This window comes from Rhinolophus sinicus, linkage group LG09 (assembly GCF_036562045.2).
Source record: "Rhinolophus sinicus isolate RSC01 linkage group LG09, ASM3656204v1, whole genome shotgun sequence".
Taxonomy (NCBI): domain Eukaryota; kingdom Metazoa; phylum Chordata; class Mammalia; order Chiroptera; family Rhinolophidae; genus Rhinolophus; species Rhinolophus sinicus.
Window position 1 is genome coordinate 29685423 of NC_133758.1, and position 19921 is coordinate 29705343.

The following is a 19921-nucleotide window of genomic DNA, read 5'->3' on the forward strand; positions in this document are numbered from 1 at the left end:
AACATCTGAAAACACACTAATGCAACCCATCTATATAATCACAGTTCTAGAGGCTGGGAAGTCCAACACCAAGGTCACACAGGGTTTGGTTTCTGGTGAGAGCGCTCTTCTTGGCTTTCGGATGGCCACCTTCTAGCTGTGTCCTAACATGGGGTGTGGGGAGGGGGAGAAGGAAGGAGAGGTAGGAAGATCTCTCTTCTTACAAGGCCACAGTCCTACTGGATTAGGGCTCCATCCTTATGACCTCATTTAACCTGCAATTAACCTGAGATAGTGTTTTTAAAATTACCTCCTAAAAACACTATCTCCAGATAGTCACATTGAGATGGTTAGGGTTTCAACATACCAATTTTGGAGGAACACAATTCAGTCCATAGCAAATACTAAAATTACAAACGAACCTTGCTAAGCCCAGAATAGAGTGCACAGGGGTTGAAAAGCACTGTTTCCTACCTCAATACTACAAAGCATGTAAGTTCAGCAGTTACATACATTTATTAGAATTCCTTTAAGACTTGTTTCATTTTCCCAGAAGAAAAACTGCAATTCAGAAAAGGTGCTACAAAATGGAAAGCAGATCCTAATCATTTGCTGGCATATTGTTTCAACATGTAAGTATGCTCAAGATTCCCTTCCAGCCTTAAAGCAAGTCAAAAAATGTTCCCTCAAATATAGATGTCCCTTTGGCTAGACAATATGTCCTTTCTTCAGAGCCTTCACTTTCTCACCCCTACTCAAGTCTAAAGCCACCGCAAACTCGCTTTGAAACTGCCATTGAAATGTTCCTGCATTCCATGACTTACGTAGAGTCAAAAGGTATAAAGCAGCTGGTCCAAGACTCCGATATAGTTATCTTATTCAAAATCTAGTCCTTCAGCAAGAACACCACAGTTACCCAAAGAACCATAAGATACACAAGTTAGGGCAGTTGGTACAAGTATGAATGCTTGAAGAATTTAAGAGCCAAATACTGTTTTAAAAAAAATTAATCAGAGAAAACATCTTAAAGCCTTTAAGAAGAAAACTAGTAAAAGGAACAATGACAAAGAAATAAACTAAATAAGTAGGAAAAAACAGTGAGTCTTTCCTACCTAGTATATAGGGACCACGCAAGAGCGTCATAAAAATGAAGGTAAATATGTTACTCGTATGTGATACCAGTAATGGACACCAAAATTAAGAATACGCATTTGATACTTTAGGTCATAAGAAGCTATGGAAAGTATTAAAAAGCCAAGTGATGGAAAAAAATCGTCTTTAAGAACGATTAATCTGGCAGCAGTGATGGAATGAAGTCAACAAAGGATAGCTGGAGAAAATGGAGGCAGGGACAAAAGGATAGTTACCAGACAGTAATGCAACAATGGAGAAATGCAGTCAAATGACAGTGAGAACAGAAAAAGAAAATGGACTCAGAATAACATTTCAGAGGGAAAATGATAAAGACTTGGTGACTGAATAGAAAAGTCAAACTACAACAAAATCTCTGAAACATTGTACATATCTGGATTTCTGAATAACTTGTTACACTCTTTTGAGTTCCCCAATTTTTTTAACCAACTTTGGATAAAAAGCACTGCACTGTAAAATATGTTTCAAAATTTTGTAAAATTATGCTTTAACTATAAATCAGGCTAGAAAACTAGCTTGTTGATATTTGTATTACTCGCTGCTACAGAAATAATTATGCATAATGAAAAGACACTTGGTGTCGAAAGATTTCACTCTTAACTTTCAATGAGTCGTTTCAGTTACCGTTGCAAACCTGTACCTCTACCTGTAAAAGGGGAATAAGAGTATCTGCCTCGCTTAACCAGGTGTGAAGATTAACAAGGATAAGTGAAAATGCTCTATAAATAGAAAACCAATATACAAATGTAAGCTGTCTTACCAATAGAAGTACTAGAAGTACTAAAAAGTAACGGGATAGGAACAATTTAGCATCATTTTGATGCCTCAGAATCACCATTATGAATGTTAACCACTGCGCTGCATTTAATATACGATGGCTTTGAGATACATCTAAGTAGGTAGAGTTCTAGACTACTATGCATTTTCAGTTCTTACGTGGTTTTTAACAGTTTTCCTGTTTATTCCCGTCAGCACCAATATTCTCACTGTAGCTCCATTCCCTACTTCTAATTTCCTGCTTCTAATCTTCAATGGACTTATAAACTAGACTCCAGATAATGAGTTTATTATTATCCATATGATAGCCTCAGGAATTCTTATAAGGAAAATGCATCCACAAGGGACCAGAGCAGGTGAAAAGTACTTTTTTTAATTCTTATTCTTGGATGAGTTCCAGAAAAGTAAAGTGTAAATATAACTCACTACCCCAGAGTAACTTAACCCCTGAAGGTTTATTAGAATGAAATTAAGTATATAGATAAAACTTTGTAATTTTTTTTTTTAATTTTTGCAAACATTTATCATCAATTCCTCCCTGTGGTTAACATTAATATCTAAGTATTTTTAAGAGAACAAAATAATATTTAAAAATGATTTGGGCAACAATAATATTAGTAATAAACAGCTCTTTCCTTAAGCATGCTTATTCCCCTATAATACACATGGAAAGTTATTTAATCTAGTATTATGATTTAAAACGACATTCTAGGACAACGCACAATAATAATGGTCCGAAATCTGCTAGTTATACAGCATCACAGAGCAAATAAAATGGCCTCAAACTGTATAACAGTGTTAGCGATATCTATACAGTGTTAGAGATAATTATTAGATTAGTAAAACAAGATTGCCCAGGGCTTCCTAAATGGAATAAACTGACTTCATCCAAGTACATGGAATAAATATATTCTATTACCACAGAAGTCAATTTGTAAACATAAATAACAAAAACCCAATATATGGCCTTTTGAAAAAGGCCAAGAATCATCAAAGCTGATAAGGTGTTTGGCAAACTTTGCTGTATCAGTATACCACAACGCCAGACACCAAAACACTCTTCTCTTTGCCTATAGTCTTCATTTAAAGAAGTTTAGATTTTAATTCTCCCAAAGCTATTTCCAAGAAGAGAATCTCTTGCCTTCGCTTATGAAGGGCCAGAAAAACTAGAAAGAGAATCTCCTGCCTTCTTTTATGAAGGGCCAGAAAAATTAGACACCCTTTCTTTTAAATTTATTTATGTTCTCATGAAACTTATTTCTACTATCCTTCCCCACCCTCCCTACCCACCTAACACCACTCCACCCAGATCTACGACACAGCGTTCTACCAAATGGTTTCTATCCTTGGCAAAAATCTAACAGATTGTCGTCTGCCTCCTGTAGCCAAAACATATAGTTAAATGGAAAGCTTTGAATACCTCTGAAGTATTACTGTTTTCCGAACCAATGATTTCTTCTTACATAATTAAACTTTTGTGAATTTTTTCTAGTCTATTTTCAGCACAGACATACTGAGACCTTTGGTTCATGCTAAAACATTCCTCGTCAAGATTAAAGTTAGTTCCTTTAGAATTCTTTCTTCCTAGAGCAGGGCTTCTAAAATGATGACCCATGCAATGGTCTTAAGGATCTGAGCTCTAAGCACCTCTGAACCTCTTCAATTTACTAAGTTCCAATTAGAGAGATAATGGAAACAGACCAGAAGGAGGGAAAAAACACAAGCATTTCTGTCAGTCTGGTTTCGCGGAGAGGAAAGTAAGACTTGCTTTCCTCCCAATGAGGACCCAACAAGTATAAGTGGTACAGAGCAGTTTCCTTTTTCATAAAAATTAGAAGATACAGCAGAGAACCGATCAATTTCCCTCTCCTACAGGGCATTCTAAGCCGCATAAAGCACTTGCATAACCTAATAAAAACAATCAAAATCTCAGTGAAGAAAGGCACAAAAACGAGGAACAGAGGAAGTAGTCATTTCATCTCTCATCCACATTAGTAGAAACAGTGAGATTTGCTATCTTTTTTTCAGTACCTACTAAGTGCAAGACAAGGCTAGGTTCTTTACATACTTTATGTAAAGCATCTATCAAATTTCAACAGGCCTGCAGAAAAGGCTTTATCCATATATTACAGACGAAAAAAGACTCAGAGAAGTTCAGTAGCTTTCCCAAGGTCAGGTAACTAGTCAGTGCTGCTGAAACAGGATTTGGACTCTAAAGCCCATTGTGCTTTCTTCTCTCTCCCTTCCCTTGCTATGCCAATTAAAATAGTGACGTTAGCACATCAGACTTTATTTTCCTTCTGTTAAGCGTTTGATATCACCCTGAAATGTTCTGAAAATACAATTAGCTCAAATATTTATGACCTTTTCTAATGGCTACATCCTCTGTCTTATACATGCTAACATGTTTCAGAATTATTTCTATTGGAATACTGGGAATTTTTATCTAAGTTTTAGATTTATCTCTCCTTTCAGACTCATTTAGCTGGGCAAAAATCTACTAGGTTCATCAGATTGCTTGACTATGTAAATGGCATATTCATTTACATAGTTAAATTCTCAGGAAATAAGCTTTCTTTGTTCAAAGACTGAAAATTACCAAGAATTTTTATGTTTCAGTAATAAATTCTCTATTTGCTGTAAGAACAAATCCTTCAAAAGCCTGGTCCAATTGCAAACATACAAAATATCTTTTTTCTTTTTTTACTAAGGAACTGGTCTGTATTTGTATAGTTGACCAATAAATCAAGTCATTAGAACTTTTAGAACAAAAACCCATAAATTTAGTATAACACATCTTTAAAATGCCAAAAATCAGAATTGATATACTCCCTCACAAAGACACAGACATCAAAATGATCTAAAATTATCTGATTTCATGTATATGAAAGAGTCTGAATCATTCATGCATGATAGGTAAATGTATGTGTAGTTAAAATTATATTGTTTTAAATTATAACCTTGTTTTATGTTTCGAAGTTTTATACAGTTTTATGTACTGTAAAATCATCTATATTAACCTTTGACAGGTTTATGCTGGTAAAGGAGATTTGTACCTGAGCAATCTACTTGGAATAAAACCCATGGATGTCACTGTTTTTTAATTGTATCTTCCTTTCTCCCGTCTTTGACAAATTCCACAAATACCACTTATCTTTTGGTGACTCAAAAAAATCTTAAACCAAAATTATATTAACTAAACCATTTCAATATTTGATAATGGTCTCATAGTTATTCCAATCTTCATTTGCAATAATAAAAAATGCTTCAGTCAAATCCCTCATACTATATGTAAGATAAGTCTATGACACATGTCTAAGTCTTGGCTTTATTTACATGTCCTTTCCTTTCCTTTTTAGCTTATACGATAGATTAGAGGTCAGCAAACTTTTCTGTAGAGGGCTAGACAGTAAATATCACAGGTTATGCACAGGATCTTTGTTGCTTGCAATCACTCAACTTGCAGCTGCCACACAAAAGCAGCCAAAGACAATACATAAGTGAATGGGTGTGGTGGATTAGCTGGCATCATACTGAATTTGGCCCATGGCAGTAGTTCGCTGATCCCTGAGTTAAGGCATGAGGAAAACAGGAAAAATTGTGTCAACTACAATAACCTGGGGTATCTTAATATTTAGCTGGATGGAAGAAACCATTCATAGCCATGCTGAGTTTAGACTGCTTCAGCACAAAATACAATTAATCTTGACCCAGAGACTGCTAAGTACAATAGCCCAGCAAAATTAGATTCTACTCTTCCAGATAGTCAAACATTTTTGGTAAGCATATCACTAGATAAACAATTAGTCCCCACTCTAACGGTGGCCAGCCTTCTAAATTGTCTGCTACCTCCCTCTCTCATCTTATTTCCCCAACTCACCCCAGTTCCACTGGACAGCGTACGTATTTTTTGTCCCAGGAAGGAAAAGGTATCACCCCCTCTTCTTTACATAAAAAGTGATTTCTATTGCCCCTACTTCTTTCTGCTACCAGATGAAGTTGGAGGCTGACTTCATTCCCAACCCCCTCCTCCCTTGCTTTCTTCCACTATTATATAAATTGGACAAACTAAATGCTTCCTTTCTCAGCCTGTCTTTCTTGCAGCTTAGCATGGCCAAAATAAAGTTCAGGACAATAAATATCTCATGAAAGACTGCTGGGGTAGGGTGGTGGGGTAGGGGTACTCTGAGAAAGATTTTTGAAAAAGGAGAGGGAGTCACAACTGCCAGAACCTCTTCCTCCCCCTTTCGTCCTGCCTTAATGCAATTGTGATACCTGGAACTGGAGCAAACATTTTGCAACCTGGAATTTTGCAACCATTAGAAGAAGCTAAGAGAACTGCAGAGATCCAGCTCTGAAAACTTTAAGCCACTGAACCAATCCTAGAGGCACTTATCTCCGGAGTTGTTATGTGTGAAAAAACAGATTGTGTAAAGCAAATTTTTGTTACAAAAGCATTCCTAATCTATGTTTTCTTGAAAGTGTCCTGAGACACTACTCCTTATGAGAAGTAAAAGACGGAAACTGGCTGAGCACAGTTTGTTGTGAATTCTGACTAAACAGCACTTCTTTAACCTAGAGATAAAACTAGCAAGAAGCAAATCATAAAAGAGGATCTAACCTGAGAATTGACAACCTAAGGCAATAAAGTCAATGAGGGCAAAGAAAAGAGAAGCCCCAGAAATTTTATTCAATCGCTAAAGTGATTTGGGAAAAAGGAAAAACAATTGAAAAAGTAATTCTTTAGAATTGTGGGGCCCACAGCTTTATGCATGTTCTACTCAGCCAATCAAATATGAGAATTCTGATTATATCAATTTCCAATCACGTATTCCCACTGTTTAAAAAACACAAGTTCAGAACATATTTTTATAGTTATATTTTCGTGCTTTTTTTTCAGGAAAATTAATTTGCCTTTATGCTTCCATTTCCCTAGTATTCACAAAGGTATAGTTACTGTCAATACATGATTGTTTTTGACACTTGAAGAAACTCTGAAAATAATTACTAACACTCAAGTTAATGATGATACTGACAATAAGCACAATGGTCCCTTCAAGCATTCACATGCTAGTTTAGTTGGCAGACCCATCACTGGTACATTAGGGACAGTTACTTCTCTTTTGTATCAATACCACTGCAAAAAACACCCAAAGATATGCAATTCTACCTAGTCAAAAGAAACTTCAGAAATGCTTATTTTAACTCACATATCCCTTAAGAAATACTATTCTTAAGTTAAAACACCAATTTGTATTTTACTTTCTTATAAATAACATATATATTATATATAAAATATATTATACATATTTTATATATATGATATATATATCATATACATATATAGCATATATATATATACAGTCATGCACCACTTAATGATGGGGATACCTTTGGAGAAATGTGTCCTTAGGCGATTTCATACCATGTTTCCCTGAAAATAAGACCTAGCCAGACAATCAGCTCTAATGCATCTTTTGGAGCAAAAATGAATAAAAGACACAGTCTTATTTTATCTATATGACTGTAAGACTGGGTATAATATAATATAATACAATATAATATAAGACTGGGTCTTATATTAATTTTTGCTCCATAAGATGCGTTAGAGCTGATTGTCCGGCTAGGTCTTATTTTCGGGGAAACATGGTAGCTGTGTGAACATCACAGAGTGCACTTACACAAACCTAGATCGTCTAGCCTACTACACACCTCGGCCAGATGGTACAGCCTAATGCTCTTAGGCCACAAGCCTGTTCAGCATGTTACTATACAAAAACAAACAAACAAACAAACAAAAACCAAAAAATGAGATTAAATCAAGCACAAGAGAAAATGATGCCACCAAGAGACACGGTAAACAGGACACGTATGACGCTGCTGCCGGTAGAACACGGCATTACTGTTTTACAGCAAACTTTCTTTTTATAAGTAGAAAGAGTACATTCTAACAACAAGGAGAGTACACATAATAAATACATAAACCAGTAAGGCAGTTGTTTACTATCAAGTATTATGTACTGTCTGTAATTACCATGTTATATTTAACTGGCAGCACAGGTTTGTCTATACCAGCATCACTACAAACACGAGTCACGTGTTGCACTATGACGTTAAGACGGCTGTGACATCGCTAGATGACAGGAATTTTTCAGCCGCATTATGATCTATGGGACCCTGTTTGTACTATATACGGTCCACTGTTGACCGAAACGTCGATATGCAGCGCATGACTATATTCACACACATACACACACACACACACACACACACACACACACACCCTTCCCTAGTTCTAATTCCAACAGTTATCTCCATGAGAATAGTCTGGTGGTATTATGCTGCAGTGTGATATACTTATCAATCACAACAGCTACAAATCATAATGGGTTTTTAAAATTTTTATGATTTCACAGAATTCCGTAGGACTGCCAAAGGTTTAGCTAGAAAGAATAGCAAATACAATGAGGTTTCAGGTTTAAGTAGAGTAGTAAAACAGAATTTAATCAAGTTCCAACACTACATTTTAATGCTCAAATTTCTTATGGTCTCCTTCAGGTGACACACACGAGGTGCTCCTCAGGATAACAGCAGCAGCAGAACAGCTGCATGGCCACATCAAACACAAAAGAAGCAACAGCACACGCTGTTACGTGTCATCCTGATTGCCTAGAAACAGTAGCCCATGCAGATTTATTCCATTATAAATCAGAACAATTATTTCTCTGGAGTTTACATTTTCTTCATGAAAGAATCAAACTTCCCCCACATTAAAAAAGAGAACTTTCAAAAAGGATATCTTCCCTTTCTTTGATGATCAGTTCATTCTGTTCTTCCAACTGCCTGATCTTCTTCTCAAATGATTCCTGCTCAGCTTTGAGTCGTTCTTCTGTCACTTCCTTTTCCTCACTTACTCTGAAAGAAATTTAAAAAATGAAAAGAAAATGCCTGTAGAATAAAATATGTGCCTACAGCTGTGGTTTACCAAAACTACATTTCTTCCAGAGGTATGCTGATTTCTTTAGGAATACTCCTTTTTTTTTTAAACTAACGTTTCATAAGGCAATCGTTCACACCTTTGCAATAAAATATGCATGTTATTGTTAAATCAAGAATGTTTCCAATCATTCAGAAGTATCTTAAATATGGAAAGTTCTACACAGGACATAGGCTCCCAATTATAATCTAGGACAAAAAAATAACCCATTTTTAAAATATTAAGTTTCATTCCTTCATCATCAAAATAGGTACAATTTATTTTGACTTAAGTATTTTTATACTTTTATTTAAATCTTGTCAATGAAATAAACAACACATAAAATCACCTAAACATAGCACTAAATATACATAGGCAGTTTTACTCTTTCTACCAGCACTGATACCCTGCATTCCTCAGTAGAATATAAATAACTAGACTGGAATAAAAACACAGCATTAACATAAAAAAAAAAGTTTGCACTACATTTATTCTTAGTCCAAAAGGTATTTTAAAGTTAAAAACACTGACCAAAAAAAATCTAATGTCTAATCCTGAAAAGCATTTAAATTTGAGCCTACCAAAAAGGGGTGGTTTCTGACAAGAGCACAGAGGGGGGAAAAAAATCTTAAAAAACAAAAACACACACACACACACACAACAATAACAACATTAAAACTTATCTTAAAATGACAACCCTAATTTTCATGTTACTCGGTACCCAGAGATATTAGCCCTGAATTTCTCTGTTACTGGTTCTTGTTTCTTCAAAAAGGATATAACACATTTATCCTATAAGATCACAGAGGGATATGTGTAAGTGAAATCTAGGGAATCCAAACCTTTCCTTTGAGCTTCTAAATGTACTTCCTCCCAGACCCCTACTCTATCAGAACAATTTCTGAATAACATGAACTCCATCCCCAGCCTTTCCTTTGTTGCTAGGCTTCTGGTGGACATATTGAAATAATGATACAACACAATGAAAATTAGAAGTTTTCAATGTCCAAGAGTTGATTGCATTTTGTCTTTGAAATAATTTGTGAGAAAATGCATGGCACACAGTAGTTTATTTTTTCTTGCTTATCCTGACATTCAAGTCATTTCCTAAATTCTATTATTTATGTTTAGCATACTACCAGGCCCATAACTGGGACTCAGGTCCTTCTTTCTAAAAGGTAATCTCTAAAATGGATACAATTACAAGGAATCCACACATCTAAACGAAGCAAATATACCTAAATGAAAAGGATTTACACTCTGGTCTCAGGGTATCCTGCCTCCCCATTCGACTGCCAAATTTAACGTAACATTAAACTAAACACAGAGACTATCTCAAGAAACTGCCAGGTGCGAACCTCGTAGGTATACCTCAACAATTTACTTCTTTCTCTTTGTTCAACCTGAATGAGATCCCATGACAACTCTAGGGATCATTGAGGGCAAAAAATGCTTGTACATACATTCCATAATACCAGAGTCTATGATGAGCGTTTCCCAAAAACTTAAAGTGCTCTCTACAGAAAAAATCACTTTTTAAAATTCAGTTTCTGGAGTATGTTTGAAAAATTTGTTGTTACACTATTTAAACAGGGCCTTTTTTCTTTTTTTCTTTTTTTTTGTCTTTTCTGCGATGCTGCTATGACTAGACTACCCTTTAGCAATTATTATGCTCTGGAAGGCTATAAAATTAACAAGCTGTGGTAAGCACAAAGTGCAACACGTCTTCCATAGGCCTATCTGAAGATATACATAGCTTCTTTGTGGCCTATTAGCATAGTTAATATGAGCAAGTACGTTAATACAGCCTTTAAATGTAGAGGGCTTACCAATAAAACAACCTCGAGATTTGATACCCACTCTGAAATCTGTCTTCTTGTTTAATTTATGTTTAATAATATTTCCCATGAGATATATGTAAGAGAAAGTATCTGGTATCGTGATCTACATTTTGCATCAAAGCATTCTCAGACCATGAAGTAACATAAAAAGACCTATTCCTCTACCTCATTAAGAGTAGAGCAACAAGTTAATTAACAAAATGAGGATCTAAATACAGGAAAGGGAAATACTTGACTAATAGGATAAGAAAGCTAAAACTGTGACAAGAAGATATTCCCAGAGTCGGTTTGTTAATTATTTACAAGGAGGACAATAGCCTGTTCATAAAGTAAGACATTACCACTGTTACCATTTATTTAATGCCTCAGAGTGTTTCTCAAAAACTTCCAAAAAATGTACTGTTATCTAACAAGAAAAAAGAATTCACACCCTTAGAGTGAGATGGTTGGGCAGAAAATTGCACTGGAAAGGACTGAATTTCTTTGAAGTCTTATGGTTTAGCTTAAACATCCCTGACTATTTTGTATTTTTCTCCATAAAACATCTTTTCTGTTTTATATAAAAAGTTTCTCCACACCCATCTATTCTAAATATTTTAGTAAAACTAACATTCTAGAAAGAGATTTATTGTATGGCTTTGCATACCCGACGTTCGTCTAGATACTCCAGGAACGGGTCCTTTTACACTAATGTGAAACACAAGGTCATGGTGGGAAGCTTCCATTGGAAAGAGAATCACAGCTCACCCAACGGTCAACCAGATCAATTTCTTCCCCTCTTTAATATCTTGTGTTTGGCAGCTGGGTATGCATTTTAAAAATTCTAAATAAGATTTGGAGAAGGAACAGATTTCAAAGGATATCTAGCAAACAGAAAGAGACATTGTTTTCAAGCAAAAGTAAACATGAGGTGAAAAAGAATGGCTTTCATCATTAAAAAATTATATATTTCAGCAAAATCATCTTAATGCCCTCTTTACAAATTTTAATATTTGGCTCTTATTTAAAATGCACTGTGTACATTCGTATAACACTCACTGTACGTTTCCTGAGACCATGCAGAAGGGGAAAAAAGTTCCACAGAAAAACTAACCTCTTCTAGGAAGTAATATCTGGCCAGAACAAAGAGAAAGACTGTTGAGTGCATGCTAGTCACTCAAACAATAGTCTTTGAATTGTAGAACTCAGAATAGACAATCTGAAAATGAATTTTGGCATACTAGCTATTATACAGTGTCAAAATACACTAAAGTTCAGAGACTGTCTTTCACCTAAAACAAGTTAAAAATTTCTTATTTTTTCTTGAAATTTACTATATAACCCATTATAAATACTATTTGTAAAAAAAAAATCCACAAAGGCTTCAAATGGGAAGACAAAAAACTGAGTCACTGAAAAATTAGTCTTAATTTTTTATTGTACTGAAATGTACATTTAATTACGACAAACAAGTTACGATTAGTTAAAAAAAATAAAAGACCAGAATAAATATAAAATAATAATGATCTACTCATTTTACAAAGGAAAACTAACGGTGTTACACTTTCTATTTTTCTTCTGAGAAATGTCAAGTACAAACAGCAAACTGTCCTCTGGGAAAAATCAGAGTATCTGAGTCTAAAAAAGAACGCTGTCGTCAAATGAGCTAGTGCACAAATATTCACTGGGGAACCATGCATTATTTGACAGTGTGGGCTTAGGACATGAAATAGTGGAGATTTTTTTTTTTAGGCTTCTTAGAACATGGCTCATATAAATAAAAAACTGCAATGTGGCCAAGATTTCTAAAACTTTTTTTTCCTTTAAAGACTAAGCTATAGTGCATTTTGTTTATTAGTCTAGGTGTCCCTCCCCATCTTAAAAAGTCTCAGTAAAAAACATGCAAATGCATATATAAAGAAGTCACCATCTTTCAGCACAAACTATAATATTTTGCAAAGCCAATCATTTTTCAAGTCCCCATAAACGACATTGCTTTTCCCAACTATGCAAACAATTCATTATTTTACTGTAAAAGACTTTCTGAGGTCACTTAATTCAGCAATCTTGAACAAAAAGAATCTCTCTATCCTTGCCTTCGAGAAAGATCAATCAATATTCCACTTATTCTTCTGCAAATGTAAATCAATGCTGGACACCTCAGGAAAATGCCCTCATTAACGTAAAACCCATATATCAAGTCATCTCTTATACTCGCTTCCACAAGCTAAATAATTCATAAAATTCTTAATTTATCTTTGTGGTATCTATTCTCCATTAGCCTATTAATTTGTATTTGTATTTTACTCGTTTATTAATGTAGTTAACACAAGTGAAAAAGTTCCCTGAGCATATAGAGATTACTAAGGAGGCATCTACAAATTATTAAACACTTACACCTGTTTTTGTTGTTGTTGTTTTCTGGTTAAATAGCACAATATTGCTTGCTCATGTTCTGGTTAAATTTAACTGTGAACTATGCTTTTTTTTCCCCTTTGATGTACTGGGCCTAACCAGTAAGTCTTTCTCTGAAATGAATTTCTAAATTATTTTTACCCTTAAGCACATCATACCTGTACTTGTCACTACTGTCTTTTATCCTGTTTGAATGAATCCATTTTACAACCTATTATGCCAATTCTAAAGTTTATTTATATCTTCTATTAACATTTATTCTCACTTAGAAATATCAATAAATCCTATAGGTATCTTTTTGATTCTTTCATACACTGTACCAGTAAAAATACTGACTGAAAAGGATCTCACAGCTAGATTTGCGATGGATCCCTCAAAGATACAGGTAAGTCAGCCTTGGGGTTTTGGACATGTACAGGTTTCCCACTAACACTGTTAAAGCTAAGGCCGTGCTTTTATTTAAAAAAAAGGCTATGCTTTTGTAAGAATGCTTTTCACCTCAAATGCACCATTAAAAATAAGCTATAGTTTTGACTTTGCTTTTATATTGCATGTCATTCTATAATTGAAAAACATGCTATTTGTTTTGTATGTTGTGCTGAGAGCTACTGAATATTGCATTCTGAAAATATGCTTGTTAATGGTCAGTGTGGGTTGCTAAGCACTCTTTGTAACTTCTCCCCTTTAATAATGTTGGTGAATCTGCAGAACAGCTGAATGCTTTAAGTATGCTACACTTGACTATCTCATAGGAACACACAAGGTTTTCTAATTTTCTAAATCTTCTGACACTTTCCCCATTTGGTGTAACCTTTATCATAGTTGAAACGATCTTTAATCTTCAACCTAATTTTCACTGAAAAGACATGAATGAAAACAATTTTAAAACTTCAGCCTCCTAATAATCCTCTATAATATTTTTTCATTATTCTCTATATGACCAAAAGACTGTTAGTTTAGGAGTGGACGGGTGGCTCAGTTGGTTAGAGCACGAGGTCTGGGCAACAGGGCTGCCGGTTCGAATCCCTCATGGGCCAACGAGCTGCTCCCTCCACAACTAGTATGAAGTCAATGAGCTGCCGCTCAGCTCCCGGGTGGCCAGATGGCTCAGTTGGTTGGAGCGCGGGCTCTCAACCACAAGGCTGTCGGTTTGACTCCTGGACTCCCACAAGGGATGGTGGGCTCCGCCCCCTTCCCTGGACCTGGAGCTGAGCTGCACCCTCCACAACTAAGACTGAAAGGACAACTTGACTTGGAAAAGTCCCAGAAATACACACTGTTCCCCAATTAAATTCTGTTCCCCTTCCCCAATAAAATCTTTAAAAAAAAAAAGTCTGTTAGTTTAAAAAGCCATGTACCAGGCCAAGTGTGCAGAACACAAAAGCAGCAGAATTTTTGTCTTATTTTACATGACTGGGGCAGAGTCCGATGAAGAGGACATGTGAACAGAAGGTTTGCCAAGTGGGATGTCAGCAGCCACGCAGGCTGAGAAGGGCATCAATGCATGGAAGTAGGCTGGCACACGTGTCAGAGCGAGAAGAGCATCCATGTGGAGGAGGAGCCCAGCTTGGGTATCAGAGCCTTGATCTCCATGGGTATCCTTGCAAAGGTATGGGAGTGACCCAGCATGGAGACTCGGAGCGCAAGGACAATGAGGAGGGGTCTATGCAAGGGTCGGGAGTGGGAGCTGGTGTAGATGAGTCCACAGAGAGTGCTGAGAGCATCCACACAAAGGGCTAACCTGAAGCAGGTGATCAGAGCCCAAGGAGGATGAGGACGACACACACTCAGGGGGCAACTCTGTGTTTTGTTTCAGGGCCCATGCAAAGTGAGCAGGGTTATCCTCAGGAAGGGGCAGGCTGGTGGAAGGTCAGCGCCTAAGGCGAGTGAAGAGGGAATCCACCCGAGGGAGAGGAGCAGCATGTGGAGGTGAGAGCCAGAGAAAGGTAAGGAGGACAGCACTGTAAAGGGGTGGCCTGGTGTGTGGCCTCCAAGCCTAAGCAGAGGAAAGAGGACTCCCAAGTAGTGGGGAGGGCCCAACATGACGAGTCGGAAGCAGAGTGGAGTGAAGAGGGCATTTGGGCAGAGTATGGCCTAGACTGGTGTGCTGGAATACAAGCAGGGAGAAGAGGGCATCCATGGGGTGGGGGGTGGGGGTGGCGGGGAGACTGGTGGACTGAAATAGGGAGTCAAGAGTTCCGGCAGGATCAGGATGGCTTCTGTGCAGTAGAGGAAGTAGCAGCAGAAATGGAGGACTAGTTACATACAGGATGATTAAATAAAATGTAAATATATTAAAGATAATATAAACCACATTTCTCAATGTCAGCCAGGAGAGTTACAATTATAAACAATTTTTTCAAGCACTCATGAACATTCACCAAGATTAACTATACCTTAGGACATAAAACAAACCTCAAAAAAAAAAGTAAAAATTGTTCTCTGACCATAATGGACCCAAACTAGAAATCAATTAAGAAAAAGACAAGAGGAAAATCTCCAAACACTTGGAAATTATATATGTCAAAATTCTCAATAATCCATGTGTCAAAGGGAAAGTCTCAAAGAAAATTTTAAAAAATACACAAAACTGAATGAAAATCAAAATACAACAAATCAAAATATGTGAGATGCATTGAAAGCAGTAATGAGAAGGAAGTTTATAGCACTAAATGCTTACATTAAAAGAGGAATTGTCTCTAAGTTCTTACTTTGAGAAACCAAAAAAGGAACAAAATAAATTGGAAGCAATTGAAGAAAGGAAATGACAGAGATAAGAGCAAAAATCAATGAAATTGAAAACAGAAAAAATAGAGAAAAATCAATAAAACAAAAAGCTGGTTCTTTGAAAAAAATCGGTAAAACTGATAAACCTAACAAGACTGACGAAAATAAAAAGAGAAGGTGCAAATCAATAATATTACAAGTAAAGTACGACAGATGCTGCAGTCATTAAAAAGATAAGTGAATAAATACCATGGACTTTATGTTCATAAATTTGACACTTCAGAAAAACGGAACAATTCTCAAAACCAACAAACTCCCAAAACTCAACCAAGACAAAATAGATAACTTGAATAATTTCGTAACCATTAAAGAAACTGAATTTGTAATTAAAAAGCTCTTTAAAAAGCAATCTCCAGGCCCAGATGATTTCACTGGAGAATTCTATTAAACATTTTAAAAGGAATTAATCAGTTTTATACAATTTCTTCTGCAAAACAAAAGAGGACATTTCCTAACTCATTTTATAAGGGTAGTATTACCATGATACTAAAACCAGACTAAGACAGTAAAAAACAACAACAAAAACCTACAGTTCAATACCTCTCATGAACTTTGATGTAAAAATTCCAAACAAAAATAACAGAAAATCAAAATTGGATGTATAAAAACAATGATAAGAACTGAGATTTATTACAGGTATGAAAAGCAGATTCAACATTCAGAAATCAATTAATATAATCTACCATATCAATAACTAAAGAAGAAAACGCATGTAATCATTTAATTAAGGCACAAAAACGATTTGACAAAATCTAACACACAACCACAACAAAAACACTTCTAAAACTAGGAATATAAAGAAACTTTCTCAACTTTATAAACAGCATCTATTAAAAAATCTGCAGCTAATATCATACTTAATAATGGTAGACTGAATGCTTTCCACATAAAATCAAGAACACAGTGAGGATATCCTCTTTAACCACTCACTCGTATTCACATAGCACTGTGAGTCTTAGCACCATAAAGCAAAAATAAATAAATAAATAAATAAAAATCATATGCATTGGGAAGTAATAAAACTCTCTGTTTGCAAATAACATGATAGTCATTGTTCCAAGGATTCAACTGTAAATCTCCTAGAACCATTAAGCAAGTATAGTAAAGCTGCAGGAATCAGGATAAACACACAACATTCAATCACAGTTCAACAACAAACAAACATGAAACGACAAATGTGAAACTAAAATTTGTAACACGATACCAATTTACAATTGCTCCAAAGAAAATTAAATATTTAGAAATAAATATGAGAAAACAGTATGGAATCTATATCCTGAAAATTACAAAATACTGATGCATGAAATCAAAGATCTAAATAAATGGAGAGACATTCTGTATTCATGGATTAGAAGACTTAACACAGTTGTCAATTCTTCCCAAAACTAATCTATATTTTTAACGTAATAAGTATTAAAACACCAGCAAGGTTTTCTGTAGACACTGACAATCTTATTCTAAAATTATTACAGAAAGGTACAGGACTAGAAGAGTTAAAATAATTTTTATTTTTAAAAATAATACAGTGGAAAGAATCACACTACCCAATATTAAGGCTTACTATATACCTACAGTAATCAAGACAGTTGGCAGAAGAATAGACATATAGATCAATGGATTAGAAACAAGAACTTAGAAAGAGACACATGCAAATACGCCCAACTGATTTCTGACAAAGGTGCAAGAAATATTTCAAAAAATGGTTCTGGACCAATTGGACATCAGTAAGCCAAAAAAAAAAAAAAAAGAAAAGAAAAAAAGGAACCTCAACCCAAACCTCATACCTTATACTAAAATTAACTCAAAATGGACTTAAACGTAAAACTATAAAACTTTTAGGACAAAAACAAGTCTTTAGATACTAAGGCTATGCAAAGAGTTCTTAGACTTGACAATAAAAGCACAATGCATAAAATGAAAAAAATTGATAAACTGGACCTAATCAAAATTTAAAACTTTTGCTCTATGAAAGGTATTGTGAAGGGGATGAAAATGCAAACTGCAGACTAAGTATTTGCAAACTATGTATCCAACGAAGTATTTGTATATAAAACATAAAGAACTCTCAGAACTCAAGAATTAATAAAACATTACAATAGGAAATGGGCAAAAACAATGAACAGACATTTCACTGAAGAAGATAAGGATGGCAAAAAAACATATGAAACAATATCCAACATCACTGGCCTTTACAGAAATGTAAATTAAAATCATGAGAGAACACTAAATAACTATCAATGTTTAAAATAAAAAATAATTATAACAAATGTTGGCAAGAATGCAGAGGACCCCTTGTATTTCTGGTGGGAACGTAAAGTACCACTTTCAAAAACAGCTCAGTAGTTTCTTACAAAACTAAACATGCATTTATGACACTATATCTGAAAGAAATGAAAATGTTATGTTCACACAAAAACCCATATATGAATGTTCATAACAGTTTCATTTATAACAGTCAAAAACTGGAAACAATTCAAATATCTTTAAACCGGTGAATGGTTAAATAAACTGTGGTACATCCATACCATGGAATCCTATTCAGCAATGAAGTGAACAAACTACTGATCCATGCAACAAGTTGGAAGGATCTAAAAAGAATTATGCTGAATGGAAAAAAAAAAAAAAAGCCCATCTCAAAAGATTACATACTGTATGACAAAATTATAGAGATGGAGAACAGATTAGTGGTTGCTTGCGATTAAGGAAGCGAGTAGGAAAAGTAGTAGCTATGTGTATAAAAGGACAGGGCAAGTGATCCTTGTAACAGAAATATTTTGTATCTCATCTGTGGTGATGGTACACAAATCTACACATGCAATAAAACTGTGCAGAACTAAATATACACACAAATAAATGCATGTGAAATCTGTACAAGGTTGATGAATTCTATCAATGTCAACTTCCTGCCTGTGCTATTGCACTACAGTTAATCAAAATATTACCATTGGTGAAAACTGGATAAAGGTACTTGGGCTCTCTCTTGGTATTATTTCTTCCTGCTGTAGGTAAATCTACAGTTACTTCAAAATAAAAAGTTTTTTTTTAATGTATCACCTTGTTACTCTTATTTTTGTTTTTGTGAGTCCTGGATTAGAATAAATGTCTATGAGCTGATACATTTAAAAAAACTGAAATAAATAAGTAAATAAACAAAAATAAATAGGGCAGAAGGGACCGCTCATCCTTAAACAATAATTCCAATTAATAAATGCAAAACAAATAGGGGACGCATAAAGTAACCATTAGAACACAACATTAATAAGTTGTTGCAGGCAAGTTCCTTTGATGGACACAATCCTTAGAATAGTGGGTAAAAGTTTCAGGGAAAACAGTGTATTTGAATAGTTCGCATGAACCCCCTCCAGATAGTCATAAATTACACAGAAAAATGTAACTTTTCAGGGGATAAACCTAGCACACTCTACATTAAACAAGTGACCATAGTTAAAACCACCAGAAGTGACATATCGACATCACACATCCCCTGATATATCATAATGCAATATAATCATGAGAAAGCATGAGGAAAACCCAAATTGAAAGAAATACTACAAAATATCTGACCACTACTCTTTAAAAGTGTCAAAGTCATGGAAGGCAAGGAAAGACTAAGGAACTGCCACACCTGGGAAGAGACTAAGGAAACATTAAAACTGAATACAAAATGTGATATTGGAACAGAAAAAAAATATATTAATGAAAGAAAATCAGTAGAAAAAATGATGAAATCTGAATACTCTGTAGTTAATTAATTCTATTATGCCAATGTTAAATTTTGATAATTGCACTACGGTCACTCAGGGTGTTAAATTTAGAGAAAGCTAGGTGAAAGGTATGATAACCCTCCGTACTATTTTTAAGAGCTTTATCGAGAATAATTTATATATAATAAGGTTCAACCATAACAGTGCACAATTCAATGGCTTTTAGTATAGAGTTCCGCAAACATCACCGTAATCTAATTTTAGAACATTTTCATCCTCCCAAATAGAAACCTTGTACTCATTAGCAGTCA

At 35.1% G+C, this 19921-nt stretch overlaps 1 protein-coding gene across 3 annotated transcripts in view; it reads right to left on the minus strand.

Moving 5' to 3' along the window:
- Positions 1 to 19921, minus strand: part of KIAA1328 (KIAA1328 ortholog) — a 260802-nt gene that overhangs the window by 223928 nt on the left and 16953 nt on the right. For 2 of the 3 annotated variants that reach the window (XM_019740831.2, XM_019740832.2), the window contains one exon: positions 8708 to 8823. The exons of the other annotated variant lie outside the window; for it this stretch is intronic. In XM_019740831.2, coding sequence (XP_019596390.2) covers positions 8708 to 8823 — 116 coding nt within the window. The remainder of the gene's footprint in view (positions 1 to 8707; positions 8824 to 19921) is intronic. 3 annotated transcript variants of the gene reach the window in all.